This window comes from Chlamydotis macqueenii, chromosome 2 (genome assembly GCF_036417535.1).
Source record: "Chlamydotis macqueenii isolate bChlMac1 chromosome 2, bChlMac1.mat, whole genome shotgun sequence".
NCBI lineage: Eukaryota > Metazoa > Chordata > Aves > Otidiformes > Otididae > Chlamydotis > Chlamydotis macqueenii.
Window position 1 is genome coordinate 63349462 of NC_141557.1, and position 12204 is coordinate 63361665.

At 35.1% G+C, this 12204-nt stretch overlaps 1 protein-coding gene across 5 annotated transcripts in view; it reads right to left on the reverse strand.

The window, feature by feature from the left end:
* ATP9B (ATPase phospholipid transporting 9B) overlaps positions 1-12204 on the reverse strand; it is a 167363-nt gene that overhangs the window by 27056 nt on the left and 128103 nt on the right. For all 5 annotated transcript variants that reach the window (XM_086743146.1, XM_086743143.1, XM_086743142.1 and 2 more), the window contains 2 exons: positions 4668-4780; positions 829-1077 (listed from right to left, as the gene is read on the reverse strand). In XM_086743146.1, the coding sequence (XP_086599272.1) occupies positions 829-1077; positions 4668-4780 (362 nt within the window). The remainder of the gene's footprint in view (positions 1-828; positions 1078-4667; positions 4781-12204) is intronic.

Genomic DNA, 12204 nt, shown 5'->3' on the forward strand with positions numbered 1-12204 from the left:
AAACAAAGACATTCCTCAACCTGCTTACTTTCAGAGGCAAACTAACCTCAAAATACTCTCTTTTTGTATTTTACTGTATGAAGTATGTTTTCATAATGTGAATGGGCTATGATTATTTTTTAGGCTTACTCTGCAGCATCTTGAAACTTGAGCTTTGCCTCTCTTCTCTAGTGTCTTTTTAGATTGAATTTTAGACAATCTATTTAGGTCCCAAAACAGGATTATTCAGAACAATAACTCAAATCCACTGAAAGCAGTGGGATTTGTTTAAAATTTGGATTTCAATGGAAGTCAAACACACGTTTCTACTGAAATGGGGTTTTAAATTTGTGCTACACTTGATGCAATTAGGACTGAACCCTGAAGATTATGAAGCTGCCTACAGCTTGAAGCTCAAAAGCTTTTCTATAGGAGTATTTGAGGTTTGGGGTTTTCTTTTTTCCTGTTAAGAATCTATACATTCCACTAACTGGTAGCGTCTCTAGCTAATGTACCTGATTGTCCATCACTGAAAGCAGTTTCATATTCCTTTTTGCATGTATATGCTATGATTCATACATGGACTAATGTTTTGAGAATATATCTAATCACTTTAATTGCGATCCCAAAGCACTGACTTCACAGACCTTTTAGTCAAATAGTTGAAAACACTTTCATGTAAAAAAACCACCAGAACTTTCCTACAGCTGCAGAAGAAATAAAACCAGATCACTGCTAATACTAAAGAAATCCCAGCCCAAAACACTCTTCTTTCACAGTTCTGCTCTTTTTAAATTAGCTTATCCTGTTCTTTATGAGATAGTAATTTCTTCACCCTTGCATACTAACCTCATCAGGGCTGGAAGCCTGGTAAGTTCGATTTTCATCGCTGAAGTCCTGATCCACCTCTGCATATTCTGTTTCTCCAGACACGCCAGCCCGGGATTCATATACTGGGGTCACGTTGTGGCACAGTGCAATGGCCTTCACTGCTTCGTGTATCCGACTGCTGACACTCTTGCGGACTTTAGGTGCAGATGACTGAGGTTTCCTAGATGGTGTTGAACTTGTACTGTTTCCACTATTCTGAGAGTGCACCTTTTAAGACCAACACAATGAATAGTACACCGAAGTTCAATAATAGAAACAAAACATGAATACTAATATATATATATATGTTTCCTTTACAAAGGTTGATAAGTAAGGATAGTAATCATTTATCTACTTTATATAACCTACTGTTAACTCATTCAGTTTTGATTCATAAACCCCTCATCCACTATTCAGTAGAACTGATAAATATCTGGGTTCGTAAGATTTCAATAACAGAACCTGCACACAATTGAAAAATGTGAAATGAAAACAAGTATGCAGTAAAAGGGGCGAATAGCCTGACTGGATTCTGCAGAAACCCCTGCTTCCTGACTTGAGAATTTACCATGTTCAGTGATCTGTCACAAGTTCTTTAATGTCCTTTACCTTCTACAAATTGTTTTTTAAAAGGTATTTACGCCAGGAACCAATTCGACGAGTTCAGAAACACCAAAACAAAATTGCGAGGGTGGTGTTTTGTCATTGTTGTTCTTTAGTCTCTGTCACCTGTGTACATTCAGAGGTTGGAAACTCCAATGCCATTAAACTGAAAAAAAACCTTTTCTTTTAAATCTTCACCTAAATCTTTAGTTTTAAAGACCACCACATTAGTATGGATAAACAAAAGAAAAAATGCAAGTATCATTGTTAAGTATAAATATTCAGAGCCATTAAAATACAAATATTGTTTATTTAATTTAGAAATTGTGTAGGTTATATGTTATTTGTGAATTAATACAGTCTGTATGCTTTTGCTGCAAGCTGAAATTTGTTTGTCCTTACAAGAATGCAATAGTCTAATAAAATAATCATGCAAAATACTAGTTTAACACATACTTGAAGATCACATTACAGTTGCATAACCACTAAACTAGTACTATTTTAAGTTATCCTTCAGGACTTCTCAAGTACATGATTGAATTAATCTTTTAATAGAAAGTACTTAATGTTTATAATTTACTGAAAGTAAGTGGGTTTGGTTTTTTTTTGTTTGGGTTTTACTGGGATTTTTTTGTTTTGATTTGTTTTTTTTTTTAAGTGAGTACATTAAATATATCAGCAGTACTACCAAACGCTCTTATGTTCACTCCAGGGTAACTCACAAACCCTCTTCAGAAACTATGCTTTTTTCCTCCTGACTGCAATCTGCTGAACCGTGAACATTCTGCCCATCAAATTACAGTGTTGTCTAATAAAGGGTTTAACTTTCTGCTCATCTGGCACTGCTTTTCAGCTACTGCTTTAAACCTCTGCATTTGCATTCTGCTAACGCTGATGCCATTACAGCCGCAAATAAATTAAGCTGATTTACTCCTTCGGAATTATGTTATGTTTATTGATGCTTGTATAATTTAATTTCACACAAATTCCATTAAAGATTATGCCCTCTATCACAAAATGCTTCCAGTGGGGAAATATAATCAGGTTATAATAGATTTGTGTGTTGCATTAAGATGACAATAGTCTAGTAGGTCCACTGTAATAATAAAACAACACAAACAAGGGATAAAATCAATGTCACACAAGAACCACTGCCTAACTAACTGGCAGTTTCTATTATCATAGATTAAATAAAAACCTCACCATACTTTTTCAGATTGAAACAATTGTTTAATAGTTGCTTGTTTTGTTACCAATAATCCTTCATTTTTCTGTTTTAAAGAGTTGATAGACATAATTAAAGCATTATTTAAACCTCAAGTAGTGTTATATAAAGCTGAAAACCAAGGAAGTTTCAAGAAAGTTATTTTCATCATCTACTACCAGCAAATCTAGATTTGGGAAATGTTTCCTGCAACTGAGAAAAAAAGCTTCCCTCACATTTCTTACTTCTTTTAAAAATTTCAGTGCCAAATATCTTACAGTTATTAAAAACTTAACTAACCATGGGTACCAGTCATTAAATTTTACAGCGCACTAGTAAAAGCTTTAAACAAGTGATTCCAGGAATCATGCAATTCTTTTCAGACAGCATATTTAACTGCAAAATACAAAAAGGGTGTTAATGAATATGCCTCCTCCAGAAGACTGGTGCTTAGTCATCAAACTCAGTCAGCCCTACATGTGTCAGCTCAAGACGTCAGTTAATATTATTTATTGCTACAGTTGTTACTGTAAATACCCAAACAACCCATTATAACTGAACTACGTTTGGGTGATTTTTATAAACATAGTCAGGTAGCAAAACCAAATGTTTGGTTCAGGTTCTGAACCAAATTTGGACTGCCAATCTTTAGGTAAATCAGTTCCATTTCTCATTTCCAAGGCATTTTACGGCATCTCAGTTAATATTCATGGCTGTACCTACTAAGAATTAAGCTGAAATAGATTTATTCAAGGAAAAGGAACTCAAGAAATGGATTTGTTATCTGTTTAGATGGGAAATAACACAGAAACTGAAGTTGCAGACTAAAAACTTAAAACATACATTGCTTATTCACTACTTTCCGTCCTGTGTCTCTCCCCAAAAGCTACACGGTATCAACTGAGTTCAGTGTAGTGTCAAACAGCTACTTTTTAATTTTTGTTTTAAGCAAATCAGAAGGGATCCACAGTTCAAAGTATAGCACAACTAAAGATTCAATTCAGTTGCTGAACCTACAATCCTTTTACAAGAGAAAATGAGGACACATACAAAGAGGTCAGTCTATAAACTTAACTGTGTCAGCCATTCATGTTTGTGTATCCAAATTAACTATGGAAAACAACATTATATAAAGTTTTATTATCATACTGTATGCAACATTCAGAAATATCAGTTAACCTATCATTTATTTTCTCTAATTTTTTTTCTTTTTTGTTTCAAGAACAGAAATAAAGTAAAAAATCCTTTCTGATCTCAGAGTGGGATCAGTTGCTTAGAAAGGTTTGCAGAAAGTACACAAATAGTTTACATACATGGGAGAAGCAAGTGATGCTTGTAGAATTCCATCTTCCTCCTCCATCTCTCAACTGACTTACAAACAGACAGGGGGGCATGGTCCTCTTGTACACTTTCCAGACCAAGCATTCTTACATATCACAGGAACACTTTGCTCTCAAGCAATATGGACTTTTCCATTTTCTTCCCCCACTCCAGTTTTATGCTGTTTGCAACTACATTATTTTTTTAAAAAACACTTTTAGATATGCCTTTATAAATTTTATTTTGACAACTATTTTTTAACTTTTTGGTTATACCAATTAATGTGGCTTATCCATATCTATTCTTGATGAATATCTTCAAAGATACAATTACTGTTCATCCTGTTCTGGACACTTACTTGTAATTTGTAGTCTTAGTAATGAATAGCTTACTCCTAGATGATTTGGCAGGAGAAAGACTGCACTGCACAGACAGATTAACACAGATTTCTGCTAGTGGGGAACAGAAAAGTAAAGTCCTTTAAGTGGGTATTATGAGGAACTTCAGAAGCAGAAGAGAACTGTGTACTGTCTCACATTTTTCCCTTTCATCGTATCTGTTAAGAGATACCTACAAATGAAAGAACTTTCATGGCATCTCAAATTTCTAGACATAATCATTAACATCAGTGCTTCAATGCTGTTAAAAAAAATCACAATATTAAAGGTAAATAATTTATGAAATGAGATACCTGTGAATAAGAGTTTATAATATGGTTCTGAATTTCATCCATTGTGTCTGTTCCATAGGACACAGTACCTAGGTGGAGGCGCTTAAATATCATCTCATTCTGTGTAAGTGTTCCTGTAATAAAGAAGAAGTGTATCACAAAGTAGCAAAAAATACGGTGAGAAGGCCACAAAAAAACCCCGAAAATCTTTCTTTTTGAAAGAAGAAATGAATTGTGAGTTAGGATCAGTTTAGCCAATTAAAGGAATGTTTGTGGAGAAAGATCAAGGTTAGTCATACTGGAAGAAAACACTGGTTTCACCTTCAAGCTGATTCTTCCTACACAATTAAATATACAAGCTCGAAAAAAGACAAAAACTTTCACCTTCACATGAAAGATAGAAAGGGCAATATTTGGATGGAACTGACTCTCAAAAGCCAATGCAAGATTTGACACCATGTATCAGAAAATCTAAAGCCAAAAAAACCCCCACCAAACCCCACCAACTTCACACAGATATACTGCCCTTTGTTTAAGAAGGCATTCTGGCAAATGGGCTCGTTCAAAGCTATCTAGAGTAAGTCATTAAGACCTAACATCACTTGCAAATTTGTCAGATTTAGCCTCCAACCGGAATAAGCCAGAATGAATGAAATCAGTGTTTTCACAGCTCACTCCACATTTTTAAGAAACTACAGGGTGTCAGTCACAGACTGACACTTCGCATCCACCTCTGCCAGTTAGTCCCATCTTCTGGTTTGGAAAAGCTCTAATTGAGGGGTGGGGGCTTCAGCCTTCCATGACGGGGCACATCAGGCAAAAAGAGGTCACTATCGCCTAGGTTTCCATCGTCCGCTCAAAAAAGATTATTTTGATCATGTCCCTTCCTAAAACATTTTTTCTATGGTTACTCAGCCAAAGTGCAATCAATATAGCATAAAGCCATTCTTATATTTAACCACACAGTTTTGGGTCATTAAAATATGTAAATACAATAATTAAAAAAAATAAACACAACACGGTACCAAAAGTTACATTCTTGAAGGTTCTACGATGTTTTTAATATGGAGGATATTATAATTGTCTATAATAAAAATTGCAGAATAAAATATTTCATATTAATTTTATTTATCTAAACTACTTTTATATCCTGTCTTTGTCCCAGTAAGTCAAAATACACAGTAAGCCAGAGGAAGCGAGAAGATGAAAAGCATGACATATGCTATAATTACTGCCTGGAAAACAGAACTGTTTGGACAGTTAGCATCCAGTTTATGCATCTAACAGTGCTGGGACCATTAGTGTACTTCAAAGATTCGGCAAGGCTATAACACTCTCATGTCTTTCTCAGTTATATTTGAGATGTCTACCACTCCAACTCCCTGGTAATATCTGTACAGTGACACTTCTCCATTGTTGTACCATCATACTGCACTATCAAACTACATCTTCCTGTATTATTAGAACTAGATGATCATTCCAAATTCCCCCTCTACCATGAAAAAAACCAAAACTTCCCATTGGCTTTTCCTTACATGTTGTTGAGGACTTTTTTTTTCTATAGTCATATTATTTGTATTTTAAAAAATATGTAAAAGAAGGTTTATGTGAAATGCATAAATTCACCACAAAAATGCATCACATTACCAAAAATTCACATAAGAAATAGAATATTCCCAATGTTGGATAGTGGCCCAGGAAGATAAAGTTCCTGATCTCTAGAATTAGCAAAGCAGAAAGTTTTGGTTACTTTTATACAAGGGATAAGAAGATTGTTTTGTTTTTACAGTAATCATATAAAACTGTAAGAAATTACTTCTGCCTTTGGAAGCTGCAGTTTTATTGAGATCTTTTGTTAAATTTGTTGATTAAATCTTTTCCTTTAATTATAGACCAGAAAAATCCAATCTCCAGTTTGCAAATGAGAAACACGAAAGTTTCCTCTAATAAACATGAGAATCTAAAAATCTCAATTTCTAAAAAAAAAACCAACCCAAAAAAACAAACCAAACCCAACCCACTTTGTTCAACAATGTTTACTGCAAGAAATTTCCAAGTAAATCTTCATCACCTTCCTTTCTTTCCAGGCATTCTAATATGTTCTCACTCCTCTTAGCTTTGCCAAGCCTTTGAATGAAAATAAACACTCCCTAGGAGTTGTGAAACTAAATGCTACTCAAAACTTGAGACAGCAGGCAACTGTCAAACCCGCTTCCCACTAGCTCTGTAATTGCTGCTTGGGAAAGCTGAGCAGGAAACAAAATTAGCCTCATGATTATGAAATGGAAAGACACCATTCTGACACCATTAAATGAGTCCAACTCCAAATCATGCTTGGTGAGGGAAAGGTAGACAGGTGGAAAATCTGTGCGTTCCCCCCACAATCCCTTCTCAGCAAGCAGAGAAGAAAAGCTTCTGAGCAGAAAAGCATGGATTTTCCTATCTTGCAACAATCAGGAGCCAGGGAAGGAGGTTGAGGAAAAATGGGCAAGGAAAATGAATCAACTTATAAAAACACTGAAATAAACATTCCAGCAATTCTGATTCAATACTTGCATCTTATACATTACTTGTATAATCCTTTTAATCAGCTACAGTAATAGAAAACATCTATATCATACAAAAAGAGGCTGCAGAAACACCTGTGCCCACTACACAAAACTGTGATTTAAAAGAAAAAACACAAAACCAAAAAAAAAAGAAAGAAAATAAACAACAATTACAGTTTGCTTATGCTTCTGAAGACTAGTGTAAGGCTGTCAATAATAGTCACAATAAACTTGACATATTATTAGACAAACATGGGTAAGCCGCATTTATGAAAGTGCTTCCAAAAATGTCTCCAAAAAATAAAACAACTTTTTCAGTTATCCATATGGAATTTAAGTTTCACTATGTGTATAAATTAAGAACTAACTTCTAAATTGTCCTAATGAATTAAACACCAAAATGGGACAGAAACATTCCCAGCAAGTTGTTTCAAATATTACATGGTGCCAATCAGTCACATAATAACTTTAGTAGCAGTTCTGTCTTAAATTCTAGTCTTTCAGTTGAAGACTAATACACCCGGACAAAATAACATATTTTTTACTTTATGCCCCAAAATGAAAACCCTTCAAATATACAGAGGTAGATTTTCTAATAGAGCCCACTTCAGAAATGAGAAACAACTCAAAACTGAGCTCTCTATTCTGCTCAAGGTGGTAAGTACTAAAGAACAGTGACAGAGCTTTCTACTTTTAATAATGCTTTTTCAAGATCTACTTATCAATTCCACGCTTCCAGGACATTGCTAATATGAAGTTATTAGATTAAAAAAAGCTTATTTTAGAAAAGCTTCCAGAAAGCATGCTAGTCAATACATGATCATCTACTACTACTATATATTCTTAAACGTTCCTCTGGAATGCAGGTACCACACAAAGAAAATATCCTGACAAAAAGTTGTATACAATTGCTGAAGAAAAATTTAGTATGTTCTTAAATGAAGCCAAAAGCTTCTTTTTTTTTTTTTTTCTTCCTACAATTGTATCATTAAACACAGAGTAAAGCAGGCAAAGAGGAAATTAATTTCTGAGGAAAAAGTCCTGAAGGCATCGTTCCCTGGGTGGCAACAGATGTGATTCACAACAGAGCAGTAGAGTTTTTTAATTTTGTTTTTGAGAAGCAGATGCAGATCTTTCTGATCCTATATTAGTAGATGGTAATTTGGATCAATACCAACAATCTAAAAAGGCCAAAACAAAAGCAAGAAAATATGTACAGCCAAAGAATTAATAACTTTGTAAGAAATTGAGAGAATGAGTAATTTTTTATAAAATATTAGTATTTTGTTTGAGCTATTTGCTTAAACAGATACAAAGTCAGTGTAAATGTGAACATTTCTATGGAAACTTTAAGGGAGATTAGGTCCAACGCTCTTAATAATTAGACTGCTGGCAACAATCTGCAGATGCAAATTCTTTCTATGAACTTTGGAAAAAATATAACCTGGTATAGAATGTAAAAAGAAAATTTAAAAACTCATGGTAAACATATATAGAATACCTCTGCTCACTTGGCTGCTCCATTTAGGAACAGGCCATAAATAGAACCACCAAAAAAACTGAAAGCAAACAAATCCCAGTACAACCCTTTAAGAATGAGGGGACAGAGGACAAAGAGAGCTGAGGTATGTTTATTCTTTCCTGGGCAGAAGGTAACAGTAGAGGTAACAGTTAACACAGTTATGAATAGCACTAGCTACTTCCTCTCCGCCTTCTGCCTCCCACAAGAATGACAGAGCTTATTGGAAATACCGTGCATCTTCAGTTGATTGGAGTCCAACAGAAGCCACAAAGTAAGGATTCCTTTGACTGATCTACTTCGAGTGCATGTCTGGAAGTTTCCTGTAGGATCTCTCCATCAAAACTTTCCATTCCTAGTCTGCTCTACTCACCCTACAACCTTAGTGGTACTAAAAATCACAGACGTAGAGGAAGTGTAAGTGCATGACTTACATGCATGACTGTATATCCATCAAAGAGAAACGGGGAGATGTTATTCCATCAGCATCTTTTTAAATTACTCTCTGTGGTAGCTTATGTTGAACAGACAAAGTCCCAATTAAAGTATACCTTAAAAGATTAATTTTCAGAAACAATTACTGAAATTCACTAGTCTAATAGTACATTAGGCACATTTAATGAAAAAGCCCATATACACCAACCTCTAACACAAGGCTTTCCCAGAAAATCAAGAATCCCATTGCTCTATGCATCTGTTCAACTATCATATCTGTTAAGTATCTCATTTGGTCCAAACACCCGCTAAAATGTTAATTACAGAACTCAAATACAAGTGTATGCATTAGTAAATAACTGCACTTGGAAAACCGTATGTGTTTGTTTTAGCTGAATACTCTGGTCGTTGTGAACAGGAGAAGGTTTGCCATCTCACATCCTAAGCCACAGAAATGTTCAATAAATATTGCCAAATATCTTTATTTTTCTTTCATTATTAGAATCTTTTTGTACCCTGGAGAGGATGAGATATCATGCTCAGCTGCCCTTGGAAAATGCTGGAAATTGCTCCCCCCTGCAATTGACCCCCCTCCCCGCCATAACGGATGACGCCTTTCTGTCAAACTTATATGTGATTCAAGTCCAAACAACATGGCATTTTGGGTAATGGATGCTATAATTAAAATGTGAGTCCTAAAAAACCTGTTGTTTTAGTGGGTGTTTTTAGTAATGGCTTTGTTCTACATGAAGATAAAAACTCCCTAACAAAGGAATTAATGTATTGCTTTAATAGGCTGCACCCTGAGTTAAGTTTTAAAATTTATGAGTTCTCTGCAGCATTGTTCTTTAAACAATGGCATTGTCAAATGCAACCAGTGAGAAGATTAAAGTTCTCTCAGCAGATTAAGTACAAATTATCTGTCCTCCTGTTTCAGCATCATTTGTTCATTTATCACATAACGTCTAGTATTTCTGGTCAGTGTCAATATGCTCTGCATCCTTGCAGTTAACAGATGTCTTCTCTTGTCGAATGAATTACTTTATGTTTCACGCACTGGTGGCCGCAGATGTGTCACTATAGCAACATCATTAATTTCAGATCTTACCGGAAACATGCACTCCAATCAAACCTAATTATACCACATTGCTTTCTTGTCCCACAATAAGGAAACTATAATGCAATTATTGGGATACTTCATTTTCTATTCTACTGCAGCAAATGAGAGAGCCACTGTGATGGACGCTTCTTGTCAAAAAGCTTATTGATGAAGCACAAACCCAATTTACAATCATACAAAGGACTACCTTGCAATTATGTTAGTAATGCAATGCTCCTTAGACTCAACAACTAATTCTCAATCATTTCCAGTGAAGCTTGGACCACAACATAAGGTTTTTGCAGACCGTTCTCTGGATCCCCTTTCATTTCCAATACTGAAAAAACCTTCACCTGTTTACATTTAACTAGACCAGCCTTTTAGTAGCACCTACTTGGAGGGATAGCTACAAAACTGGCTCTCTTCTTTCTCCTCTGATGGCTGTGCCTTAAGTGGGCAGAAGAATAGAATCAACTGGTTTATATGACTAGAACTGAAAATTCAAGTGAGTAAAGTATTGAAGCCAGCTCTCATGAGCAGCATGTAATCACATGATAGAAATTATGGATTAACTGTACCGATTTTGTTCATTGCCTAACAGTAAGTTTCGCATTTACGATAAAATGCAGAATGAGACGTAATGTTTTCAGGAAAGGAAACTGGAAGCAGCCACCGATATACTCGGGTAAAAGGTACACTGGCTACAGGTCTATCCAGAATTTAAAATAGTTTACAATTTTCAGGACATTTATGACTAAAAAAAACTGAGCAGTGTTCCCCACTGTGATCTGAAGAAGAATGTGGTCTGCAAGGCCACCGTCTGTGTTCTGAAGTTGGAGATGTCTGCTGGACTCTAGGCTTATTTTCATTTACATCAGCTTTCAGCTAATATTTGGATAAAAGTGGATAAGGTGAGGCTGCCGATTGTTAATCCAAAACATTTTGGAACTACTGCCCTAGAACACTGCTTTTATTTTCATTTTTACATCATTAACTTACAGATTCAGAACTTCCTCCAGAACTCAACAGACTTCAGTGCTCTGAAAAGCTTTTGAAGTTGAATGCTAGCCATCTTCCATAATATACATGAACACATTTGCTGGTAAAAGGCTTTTAACATTTGGCTATTAGCCTCTTTTAAGTCTGCACTCTGAAAGCCCAGAATACAGGTGGTGCTTCTTAAAATTAAAGAGAACTACTGTGATTGGAAGTGGCATGATGTAGGATGAAAAAAACCAAAACTGGTTAGAAGCAAAACATTGTTGTTTCTCTTTGTATATGAAAGTCAATAAAATGCATCTTTTCAATGCTTTATACATGTAACACAGTATTTTTGCTTTGAAAAATACACTACCACTAAATTTTATGTTGCAAACTAAAAAAATTGTAAGGAGAAAACTTTGGTTTTAATTACTGTTGTATTAGGTTAAGTGTATTGGTTGTCATTCTAGAAGTAGAACTGCACCAGGTTTTATTTTCTTTTTCAAAGAACTTTCTCAAACAGAGTAGTAGGTACATACAGCTTGAGGAAAAGAAGACAGTACACTGATCCTTGTGCCTCAGAACATAAGCTGAATATAATTCCTGCATTGTAGAGTTGGCTGAATGTAATGTTAGCATTTTATTTAGCAAGCTTAAAATTTTCAGTGCAGTCTAACTGTAAGCAGAATACCCCAACACTTGAACTGTATTTCCAGTTTGGTATGGTAAATGGATTCTCTATCAGAAAAGCACACATTGTTTTTGCTTACAGAGTAGTGCTTTGGGCAAATGAACTCTACTGCATTGTTTCGAAAATGCATTATTTTTGAACATACTTCTCTTTTAGCAAACATATGCTGTAAATTACATATTTCAAGCCTTCGATGAGACAGCACTCAAAGTTACATAAATTATTGTGATGAAGGGTGCAATTAAAATCAATAAGCAGTTTCAAATAGCATACAAATCATTAGC